Source organism: Pimephales promelas, chromosome 1, assembly GCF_988280905.1.
Source record: "Pimephales promelas chromosome 1, fPimPro1.hap1.1, whole genome shotgun sequence".
Classification (NCBI taxonomy): domain Eukaryota; kingdom Metazoa; phylum Chordata; class Actinopteri; order Cypriniformes; family Leuciscidae; genus Pimephales; species Pimephales promelas.
This window is the reverse complement of record NC_142769.1, coordinates 16,558,874-16,571,255: the sequence shown is the minus strand read 5'-3', so window position 1 is coordinate 16,571,255 and position 12,382 is coordinate 16,558,874. Positions and strand designations below refer to the sequence as shown.

The window sequence follows — 12,382 nt, the reverse complement described above, 5'->3', positions numbered from 1 at the left end:
TCAAGTACTTCACACATCTTTTTCCAGCACTTCAAAATTCAATATTATATAAATAAATATATATTTAAATGTTATTTTTAATGTGATGACCAAAAAATTATTTGTTCATCCTTCAAAGATGACCCCCATTTATAAACCTGAAAGTTTCAAGATCTAGGAAAACTCACTTGTATAAAAATATTTTTTCTTTAAACAAATAGGAAATTTCTCTGGCATTTCTTTCTTTTTGCTGTATCGAAAACGTACCGAACCGTGACTTTAAAACCGAGGTACGTACCGAACCGTGATTTTTGTGTACCGTTACACCCCTACCATACATACATTTTAATGGAGGACAGAAAGGTATCAGACTAAATCTAAAATATCTTAAACTGTGTCCGAAAATGAGCTGAGGTCTTACGGGCTTGGAACGACATGACAACATTTTTGGTTAAACTAACCCTTTAAAGTAATGTAATTGTCTAGTTTTAACCAAGTTTCTGTCAAACACAGCACATCTAGGTTATGGTCTATAATCCTATTAAAAAAAGTGCTTTTAAAGAAAGGGATCGAATATTCTTCAGCAACCTGAGCTTTATCATTTGCTCATCTGCATTATATTAATCTTTTTATTTGTTGAGCCTCAATCTGATTTTTACCCTTAAATGGGTTTGGGAGTTTTTTTGTATTTCCTAGATCGGGGAACAGACACAGTCTCTATACGATAATATCTAGGCGAAAGAGTCTCTATGTGATTTATCTGACCTTAGTGACGTGAGACAGCTAGCCGATGGTAGGTTTAGCCAGTCAGTCTGCTTTCTGACCTGAGCCCCAGATTGTCATGTTTAGGCTTTGGTTGCCGAGGAGCGGATAAACCATAACGGCCAGACTCCCGCCTAGTTTGAAGCGCTTCTAACTGCAGTGGAAAAGCAAACCAAGCTAAAGCGAACCGAGTCGTGCCGTGCTGAGCAGAGTCGTGCCACGTAGTGGAAAAGCGAAGTGAACTGAACGTACTGAGCCGAACCAGAAAAGCGGTGTTTTCTCCCACGACTACAGCGTCTCATGGTCACCCAATTGCCCTGCTGCACTGGCTCCACAGCCGAAACTGAACAATGTATAGTGTTCACTAAGCTAGGCCCATCCAAAGTAACAGCAATTCCTCTGCTCCCTCTTGGACGGCAGCCACCCCTCCTCAACCCAGGAGCACGACAGTAAGATCTCCATCCCACCTGCTGTTCGATCGCTCCACCGCCTCGGACAGCCATCAGCAGTCACCACTCCTTTACTGCCCAACTTCCTCACCACTGCGATCCCCCTCAGCAGTGAGGGTTCTCCGACAGCATGTCCCTCCTTCCTCCCGGGTTTCGGCACCAATGTAACATAGTTTGTTGTTATGGGAAGGAGGGCTCTCACAGCCTCCGTCCTGCTCGCCACAGTAAATAAATTACAAGTGTAAGCAGGGCTGGAAATGGCTGAGATTCACTGGGAGGACTCTAGTGGGGAAGATTTTTTTATTATATGTACAGTGGGGCCAAAAAGTATTTAGTCAGTCACTGATTGTGCAAGTTCTCCTACTTAGAATGATGAGAGAGGTCTGTAACTTTTTATCGTAGGTACACTTTAACTGTGAGAAACAAAAAGAAGAAAAAAATCCAGGAAATCACATTGTAGGATTTTAAAAAAGAATTTATTTGTAAATTATGGTGGAAATAAGTATTTGGTCAATAACAAAAGTTCAACTCAATACTTTGTAACATAACCTTTGTTGGCAATGACAGAGGTCAAACATTTCCTGTAAGTCTTCACCAGGTTTGCACACACTGTAGCTGGTATTTTGGCCCATTCCTTCATGCAGATCTCCTCTAGAGCAGAGATGTTTTGGGGCTGTCGCTGGCCAACACGGACTTTCAACTCCCTCCACAAATTTTCTATGGGGTTGAGGTCTGGAGACTGGCTAGGCCACTCCAGGACCTTGAAATGCTTTTTACAGAGCCACTCCTTCATTGCCCGGGCGGTGTGTTTGGGATCATTGTCCAGCCACGTTTCATCTTCAAGGCTCTCTCTGATGGAAGGAGGTTTTGGCTTAATCTCACGCAACTCTGCGTTCTTCTTCCTCCAAACACGACGAGTTGAGTTTTTAACAAAAAGTTCTATTTTGGTTTCATCTGACCACATGATAGTCTCCCAATCCTCATCTGGATCACCCATATGCTTTCTGGCAAACTTCAGACGGGCCTGGACATGTAGTGTAGTTCTGGGATTTTTGTGTGGCTGTGGACAGGTGTCTTTTATACAGATAACGGGTTCAAACAGGTGCCAATAATACAGGTAACGAGTGGAGGACAGAAGAGCTTCTTAAAGAAGTTGTTACAGGTCTGTGAGAGCCAGAAATATTGATGGTTTGTGGGTGACCAAATACTTATTTTCCTCCATAATTTTTTTTTCTTATTATTTTGTCTCTCATAGTTGAAGTGTACCTATGATGAAAAGTACAGACCTCTCTCATTATTCTAGGTAGGAGAACTTGCATATTCACTGTCTGACTAAATACTTTTTGGCCCCACTGTATATTTTTGATAACTTTTCAGATGTGCTTAAAGGCACACTATGTGAGATAAGGCTTATCTGACTACTAATCGCCCAAGCCTTTTTCAGCATTTCTTTAAATGCCCAGACCAAGACAAAACATTCCCCAATGTGGGGCATGAACTTAAAATGGGAATTTGCATTGAGTTGGGAGACCTAAGAAGTTTGCATCGCACCTTGTAGTTTGGATGGAGGACCCTGAGAAAGGGGCATATGGCCACCACAGTAAACAAAGTACAAACCTTTATTACCTTTTGTAGATCTGAGGTTCTGTTTATCTTACACAAGCGTAGATAAATACAAATGAAAAGCAGTGGTTTTGTTTTTCAGGTAAATTTAGCAGTATTTAGGTGCAGAAATTGAATACTCAATGTAAAATAACTAGGAGATATTAAAATTCCCATTTTAAGTCACTTTAAGACGCATGCATGGATCTAGTATAATAAAGCATCTGTTTTCTTTTTTTTCATCTGTTTGAAAAACAACACATAACTGACTGTTCACAAGGATACTTGCCAAGAAAGAGGCATTTTGACTTTATTTTGCGTGCATATGTCCATTCAAGTTCAAAAAGAAGAGAAAGAGAACTGACTGCATGCTCTAACTCATGCACTGTTTTCGGTGCGTGCACACAATCTTCTTGTGCTTGATGTTTAACTGACAGGACTTAAAAACAGATGCAAATGATACACTTTCACTCCATGATGGTTGAACTTTGCAATTAATCATGAAACACATGTTTTCCCGAAGCAGGGGAAGCTGGCCCACATGGATCAACTACGATCCCTATACTTGATATCACACATCTTGCAATTTTTATATCGCGGATGCGTACATCCCAATATCTATGCTAAAACTATATCTAATGCAGCCCTAGCTCACAATAACGCAACTTTTGGCTGGATTTTGCTGTCACACACAGAATTCCAATGTCTTGTGATTTAAAACCTCTGGATCTGTGCTGATTTTGGTGCTCTATGACAAGACAACAGATGACAAGAAACCTTGTGTAGTGTGAGCAGTGCACCACATCAATTCAGGTGGTCTTGCAGTCTTGTAGTGTTAGCTTGCCCTTAGTTTACTTGAAGTGAGTGTGCAGATCAAGTGAGCATTTTGCTGCCCCTGATGTCTAAGGATGACACTGGAAACACAACAGAGTGGGCTTGTTCTGAAGACTGTACCATGCATTTTGGGGCTCCAATCAAGATTTTTGGAGCCGATCATCGATCACAGCAAGCTGATACCGAACTATTTGAAATCTACTTACAGAATTTCATTTTGTAAAATGTGGTGAATCCCTCCCTTATGCCGAGTAAAGTCCTTACAACCTTTTTTTTCTCTCTCTCTGATCAAATTTATCATGTCATTCCCAACAGATAATACTATATTGGCAAAAAGGTGAGATTTGTCTTGTAACCCTCCGCCTATCTCTCCCACAGTATTCTCAGCTACTGAATAAGCTGTACTGTCAGCTTGCAAAAACATGTCCTGTGGATGTGCTGGTGGGCAGAGAACCACCTAAGGGTGCCATACTGAGAGCCACAGCAATTTATAAGAAATCGGAGCATGTTTCTGAGGTGGTAATCCGCTGCCCACACCACCAGAATGTTGCTGAAAATAACGAAGGTTTGTATGTTTTAAATGCAGCTGAATTTGAGTTTTAGAAATGCATATACACTAAAAATGCATAATTAAGTTGCAATGGAAGTTTGGTTGGTAAGAGGGCAGCATCATTAATGTTTTAAAGTATGAATCTCACTATTTGGGAAGTATAACCATAAGACTACAAACATGCAATGTTCAAAAGTTAGCAAGCTTCTCCAAATAATGTCATGTTCTGAATTGCAAATGATGTGATAAGATGATAAGAGCTGTTGTTGGCCTCTTTGGACCGGGATTAAACTAAATACTCAATATTAGGGTGAAATCAAATGTTTAAGAAATTGCACACTTCTCACCCCAATAATGATTGTTCATTTGCCTAAAAAGGAATTTTAAAATAAATCAATTTAAATTAGAAAGTCTTATTCGAACAAATCCAAATTATTATATTGATGTTAGAAAGTCAGCAATGCCAATCAGTATTCAGGTTTTTTTATATTGATTGCCCCTTGCTCTTCTCAGGTATTTCTCACCGTAGTCATCTCATCCGTGTGGAGGGCAGTCAAAAAATACAGTACCACCAGGATCTAAACACCAAGAGGCATAGTGTGACGCTGCCTTACGAGTCCCCGCAGGTACACCAGAATTCAGCACTCTGCTTAAATTCTTGATTGAATTAAAGAATGAATGAAACCTTTATATAGCACTTTATGTTCCTACTGTTCACTTAAAATGCTTAAACTGATAACACTGGTCTACAATTTTTATCTTCGAAGTCATCTACTTCGTAGATAAAATTTGCTATTTATTATGTATTTTGATGTGGTGAATTCGAATATGACAATTAAAACAACTGGTTATCTACTGTTTCCAAGATTTTCTAAGTTTACATTTTACATTAAATGTACATTGTACCTGTCCTGTTTATGTAACACTTAAAAAATCAGAAGGTATTCTGTAAATCAAATCTATTATGAAACAATAGGTAAAAAATGATGTACATAGTTTAGTCCAGGGGTATTCAACTAAAATTTAAAGAGGTCCAGTTTCTTGAAGCAAAGGTCCGGAAGATCATAATGTCTAACTATTTAGTGTGATGTATAGAAGTAGTTATAAATGGAAATGTGTATTATGTTGAGTAGATGCAACGATTATAGAATTCGTTGGTATGATTATTAATCACGGTTTCACGATTAGGCATTCATTAAAGTCCCTGTAAAGTCAAAATTAAGTATGTGTTCTAAGTTTGTCACACCACAGAAAAATGTGTTATTAGCCAGCCAGCCAAATTTGAATGATAAAAAAAGCCGGCAAGTACATAAAATAAGCTATCAAAATCTTGAAAAAATGAGCAGTTATCTCTGTTCTCAAACGCTGGGGGCGTGTCCGCTGGCTGTGCTGCAACCACACCCACTAGCGGGAAAGCTGTCGACGGTGATATTAGCTGTCTGATACTACTTTCGGGACGGGAGGATGAACGCTGAGGCGGGAAATAGTCGTTTCGGCCCCGTTCACCAGTAACAGCGGATCATCAGTGAATCCCAGTTGTCTCTGAGGAATGCTTATAAAACTATCCAGTGTAAAATTATCACTTCAGAGGCGGGTGTTGACGGTGATCCTCAGCTCTTCATCAAGGTTGGTTCTCTAAAAACCTCTTCTTGATGTGATCGTTTTTATGAAATTTATTTAAATGAAGATACCGATCTGTTTTGTACATGTTCGCGTCCAGGTAGTAGCCTATGCATTTTTGTGTCTAAGGCATAGCTAGCTAGAAAACTGTAGGCTCCGCTGTAGTTGTACTGACAGTCACTCGCGATTGAGCGGTGAATGCGAATGTGCTCGGGGAGTGTTATTGTGTGTTAGGGGAGAGATCAGACTCTGTGCGTCATCAAAAAGGGGGCGTGTCCAGGAGCTCATTGGCTCTAGTGCGTCATCGAGCCCTGTTTTAGCCTCGCCCAAACAATCTGTAAAATTGCAATGGTGAAAAAGTGTTTAACGGTCTAACTCCACATTTCAGTACTTCACAGTTCACAGTCTTTGTACGTTTTAGCAATACATATGCAACATTTATAATGTGTTTAGAACTTTTTTGTAGAATTGCCTCTACAGGGACTTTAATTTCACAGCAATGTATACAATCACATTATAGCAATTAAAATATGATTAATTGTGTAGACCCAAAGGGAGCTCTTCTCATCCACCACCGGTGTGCAGAATCTACTTGGAGGATGCGATGACAGCCACAATATAACTGCACCAGTGCGCTCCCCATACAACAGCTATAGATGGAGAGGGAGTGACCAATCCAATTAAAAGGATGGTGATTAATTAGGAGGTCATGATTGATAAGGGCTAATGGAGGAATTTGACTAGGACACCAGTGATCCGGTGCTTCTCTAAACAATTCATTGATTTGTATTTTGTCTTTGTCCCTCTAGCTGGGTTCTGTGGCAACCACCATACTACTGAATTTCATGTGCAATAGCAGCTGTATGGGTGGGATGAATAGGAGGCCAATTCTCACCATACTGACCCTGGAGACATTCGAGTGAGTCCCTCTCCTAATTTCTTTTGTTTCTCCTGGCAGTACTTAAGATCAGTGTTGAATTTTTGGTGGTGTTCTTTATTCATAGCAAACAGGTCCTTGGTCGCCGATGTTTTGAAGTTCGAGTGTGTGCATGTCCAGGCCGTGACCGCAAAACAGAGGAAGACAACCTGAAAAAGATTAATGGAGAACTGGTTCCTAGGACAAAGAGAAGTAAGTGCTTAAATGATGGGGCTGAAAATAAGTTTTACAATTGCTATGAGATTTCTTTAAACTATTTCTCAAAACTTTAAACACCAAAAAAAAAAAAACACTACCTGTGTCCATTCTCGAACCGTTGCACCTATTTCCACTGCATAAAGGCGGTTCCGGTCCAGAAAGATCGGCTCAAAACTTGCTTGTCTCAAACGGAGCAGGGGCTCAGGACATTCTGCAGGAGCACACAATAGTGATGCACAGAGCACGATTATGTCCGCGGACACCGGAATAATCCGCGGGTCGTCGGGCCAATAATTAAACATAACATTCCAATTAAAGGTGGGGTAGGTACATTTTCTAAAAAAAAAAAAAACGTTTTCCCAAATTTGTTTAAATGGTCTATATATATACCAATACATAATTGAAATGTAAGTACTCTGAAAAAGAAAGTTTACAAATCGAGTGTCTGTCCTCTCAGTGCTGCAATAAACACAGATCATTATTTCTTTCACTCCCACCCCCTCCCATCTGGGATGCTTACAAAGCCACGCCCCCAAAACACATGAACGCGCGCTGCCGACCGCGCTCAGCTGGAGGACGCCTTTACCAGCGCCGCGGAGAGGAGCAGTGCATAGTGACATCATGTCAGAATCGCATGTAATAAAATGCCTAACTTTATCATTATTAATATAAACAACTAACATGCCTGGTAGTACTCACTATCAAGCTAGCATATAATGGTAAAGGTAATGGTACTGGTAATGGTAAAGTTTAAAATGTATTGAGTTTAATTCGGTAACGAGCTAGTAACATAAAAACTAAAAACAGGTTGCATTGATGCACGTTTTCCCATTACCATCAGTTACACTGTGATGAAGGTGAATTTCGTGTAAGATTCATAACATATACGGTGTTTTACATGTAAGAGCTTCCATGAAAGCACTGTTGGCGTCACTTTTCAGCCCCTTGTTGTCAGTTGTCGCCACAGCTGGAAATCCCTGCCGATATTGACTCTCGTCTGACTTCTTGCTTTATCCAAAGACTTTTTGGTCATAGCCTTTTCAAATACTGTCTTCCTTTTTTGCCTGGTTTTCCTTCGCTGAATATATGTAAGCAATAAGGTACGAGAGGCTGTGCTGTATCGTCAGTAAGTAACGGCTGAAGCCGTTACTTATTCACGATACAGCACTTGCCTCGAGAACCTTATTGCTTTTATAAAACGGTTGCCACACAATATTAAAGTAAAAAAAATGTATTCGTGCAACTTTCATGTAGTTAAATCAATAAAAACATTCCTTCCGCTAGAAAAATATAGTTCCTGACTGTGAACAACAACGTTCCAATATGTAATATGCAGGAAAGCTCAAATAAAAACAACAAACCATTCTCAAACTTTGTCTCTTCTTTTTATTTTTTTACAACACAAAAATTGTGAAATTTCCTCACACAAATAGGCATAGCTTATCTCTCAGCAAAATAACAAATAAAATAAAAATTAAAAAAACAAGGGCACATATTTTGATAGATAACAGTTAGGTCTTTAATCTAGTTGTTAATTTAGTTACTAAAATGCTGCCTAACAAGAGATACTTTTTTTTGTTGTTTATTTAAATCTCTGTTTATTGTGCACGCAATTATATTTGTCTCATTTCAATCGACTCCACTGTGGTGATATTTAACGCAGTCCTCTTTAGTTGGGGCTCAGCGCTGTCAGCTGTGTTTTCTGTTACAGCAAGAATGTCAGACATAATTTAAAAAGGGTAATGTTTCGTTTTATGCTAGGTAAATTTCGTAAATAAATTTTGATTTATACTAGGTGGCATGACGATGGATAAGTGGTTTGAGGAACAATTTGGAGAGACTTCTACAAATACGAACCGTCATGCTGAAGTGCTGAAATGTAACATTGATACAATCGAGAAGACTCGTAATGAAAAAAATGCCGTGCAGCAAACCCAATGGTCAGTGAAATGCTTCGGTGACTGGTGTAGTGACAGGTGTGTTGGGATTAAGCGCATCGGACAGTTTTATGGTGCTGAAATCTTTAGTAGAAATCGGTGTGTGATGCTCCGTTTTATCACAACCCTCTCTTCTCATTGTCTTTACGACTCCAACGAAAACATTATTGGATGAGGTGAATTCGCTGTCTCTCATCAGACACCAGAGTTGATCATTCAGGAATCTGTTCAGACCCGCACGTAACGCTACATAGATACTGATCCCATATTTTTCTCCTGTGGAGCTTCTGACATTTCCGTAGAAGTCATGGATATTAAAGTTCGTTGAGTTCCGTCTTGGTGATTTGTTTAAAATCTATGCTGCAACCCTTTTCACTACACCAGTCACCGAAGCATTTCACTGCCCATTGGGTTTGCTGCACGGTATTTTTTTCATTACGTATTTACGAGTCTTCTCGAATGTGTCAATGTTACATTTCAGCACTTCAACATGACGTTTCATATTTGTAGAAGTCTCTCCAAATTGTTCCTCAAACCACTTATCCATCGTCATGCCACCTAGTAAATCGAAATTTACTTGAAACATTTTAGCCTTTTGAATTCTTAAGTTTTTTTTCTATGTTTAGCCTATGTTGATATGTGTGGTTGCTAAGGGCGCAGTGATAAATAGAACCGTTGGGTGAAGCGGTCATAGCCGTGTTTTATTGTGAATAAAGCACAGCTCTTGACCAATCAGAATCAAGGATTGGAACTAACCGTTTTATAAATGCAGGTAACTGGGTATTTTGACTGCCCTTTCTCTGCCATAATTGTGATTCTTCCCAGCCGTGCCTCCCGAGCAAACGTGTGCGTGCATGTGGGCTACTCTTACGCAGCAGTGCTGGTAGCCATGGTAGTTAGCGAGAGTGACAGTCGCCCAGCCAATCATTTCTTTTGTCCCAGTTGGAAATAATGAGCTGTGTTTATTGCAGCACTGAGAAGACTAAAGACACTCGATTTGTATACTTTCTTTTTCAGAGTACTTCCATTTTAATTATGTATTGGTACATACGTAGACTGAACAAATTTGGGAACGTTTTTTATTAACATTTCTACCTACCCTGCCTTTAATTTGGGGTGAGTTGCGACTGGATGAGAGGGAAATGAATGAGATTATTTTATTACTGACATGAAACTCTCATTTCATGGTAAAATGCAATGGATGTGCATCACTCTTTAATTATTGTTTTCAATAAAAACTTGTATCTCTTGAGGGAAATCTAGTTTCACATAGCCAGACCTATAGACTTACAACCAATAATAGTTTGTTTTGTTCAGCATCATGTTTTGGGGGGTGTGGATGTAAATTTGACTGCTGTATGCAAGTCGACTTACGCTTAAAGAGTAACCATTGAACTTGACGCACAACGTAATGACGAACGCACTTGCCCTGTTTGTTTGAATTGCGAGAGGTGTCAAAGCTTACGCTGCTCCTACGTCACGCGTTGTTACTCTTGGCGTAAGTCGACTTGCGTACGGCTGCTGCAAACTAGTTATTTTAGTCGATAAATTTTTAAATATGTATATTCTTTCTTACACAAATGCATCGCTTCACACAGAAGGCCTTTATTAACCCACCAGAGCCGTGTCGAGCACTTTGGCATGGATGCGCTTTGATGGACTTCCAAAAAAATATACCCATTGTCTCCCATTATAAAGCTTATTAGAGCCAGTACATTTTTTTTTAATATAACTTGATTGTATTCATCTGAAAGAAAAATGTCATATACACTTAGGATGGTGTCAGGGTGAGTAAATCATGGGCTAATCTTCATATTTGGGTAAACTATACCTTTAAAGTGTTTTTAGTGTTTCCGTGGTCTCTAAGAAAGTAAAACTGGATATGACAATTAGACTACATTGTATTTGATGGGGAGCGGTAGGGGACACTGGCCCACAAAGGTTGAGAACTGCTGCACTACATCAACAAAATTGAAACACTGCATCCAGAGCACGCAGTTGCAGAAAAAATTATTTTGGGTACAGTAAACAAATTTGGCAATTTGGGTAAAGTATTGTTAATGCAACTTGGTTGAATATATTGTGCACTGCAAGTAGAATATTGTATTGAATTTTGTTTATTCAGCATTTCCATACTGTAAAAATTCAGTAGTCCCAACTGCAAAACTTTATATAAAACTCCAAATGTTTTCATGTTATAGTACACTCAAAAGTAATATTTTACAAAGCTGCAAAAACAAGGTCAATGATAGATTAAATCTTTCTCAGCATCTTGTCTTTGTGCTAAATCCAGCCTGAGGACTTTGTTCACATCACATGCAATGATGTTCCTTGCTAGGCAATGGGAAAAACCCTCTGGTGTGCCAGAGCCACCTTGACAACACTCAACATCTTGCTCTTTCTCAGCACAGTGCCAAATGTTTTAGTGAGTGAGAAATGTGTTTAGAGTTTTGCAAAAAGAGTGCATAAGAATTGCAAATAGTGTCTAAAGAGTGATTTGACAAACATGTTTAGGCCACTGAGCATTTGGTCCAGAGAAAGGGGTTTAGTGTTTTTTTTTTAGCAATTGAGAAAAATGGTAATATCTAAACCATCCCAGTATTGTGTGCATTATATGTAACTACTTTATCTGTTAAATCTTATTCACCTTATCCCAATCACACTAGAGCGTGAGGTTTCTGATCAGTTAAAAGAGCCACTCCCTGCTGCTGGTCTTGCGTGCAAGAAGATTAAGGCTGACTCCAGTTCTGACGAAGACATCTACGTTCTTCATGTGTGTAACATGGGAATATTTATAAATTAACTTATTTTACAAAAGGCAATTCATGAAAATATCTTAAGTTTTTTTTTTTTTTCCTGATTGTTTTCTAGGTACGGGGAAAAGAAAGATTCAAAATGCTTAAAACTATAAACGCTAGTTTGGAGCTTATGCACATGATGCCTGTTGCTGACCAAGAAAAGTACAGGCAAAAACGGTATGACTCCTGACAGCCATTTTGTTGGTCTCTGTTTTTGTTCCTCTGTGTAACGCTAGTTAATATTTCCTTAAATTTTATATGCCAAATAAGTAGTTTTTATTTTTTACTTATTTTAATATCTCCTCTAGACACACCTCAAAACATGATCAATCCTGTCTGCAGCCGAAGAGTGGCACATCTTAAAAGATTCAGAGTAAATGGCTTTTTAAAATATTATTTTCAATGCACAAAAAAGTGTTCTGCTTCTAGTTGTGCTGAAGGTGGGGTAACCTGTTTTGTTTTGTTTTTTTTATGCCAAAGTTTCAAACATACTAAATTTCTTTTTTTTTTTACATGCTCATTTGTTATTAGTAGTATTTGTTTTAGTGTTTTCTAATTTGACTTCTCTTCATTTGTCATGTACCTTACCTTATTCCAGTGTCACCAGTTTTTCCATTTTTATTAACACATGCAAATACTTTACTATTTTACTTCAGTAATATTTTGTAATACCAGCAAGGATATATTTGTAAAAAAAATAAAAGATTACTTTTGAA

General features: G+C 38.8%; 1 protein-coding gene across 2 annotated transcripts in view; it reads left to right on the top strand.

The window, feature by feature from the left end:
* The window catches only part of LOC120477867 (cellular tumor antigen p53), a 38,675-nt gene extending 26,293 nt beyond the window's left edge, over positions 1 to 12,382 (top strand). For both annotated transcript variants that reach the window (XM_039669794.2, XM_039669795.2), the window contains exons 5-11: positions 4,005 to 4,191; positions 4,690 to 4,802; positions 6,606 to 6,715; positions 6,801 to 6,925; positions 11,535 to 11,641; positions 11,740 to 11,843; positions 11,975 to 12,382. In XM_039669794.2, the coding sequence (XP_039525728.1) occupies positions 4,005 to 4,191; positions 4,690 to 4,802; positions 6,606 to 6,715; positions 6,801 to 6,925; positions 11,535 to 11,641; positions 11,740 to 11,843; positions 11,975 to 12,029 (801 nt within the window). In that variant the 3' untranslated portion in view covers positions 12,030 to 12,382. The remainder of the gene's footprint in view (positions 1 to 4,004; positions 4,192 to 4,689; positions 4,803 to 6,605; positions 6,716 to 6,800; positions 6,926 to 11,534; positions 11,642 to 11,739; positions 11,844 to 11,974) is intronic.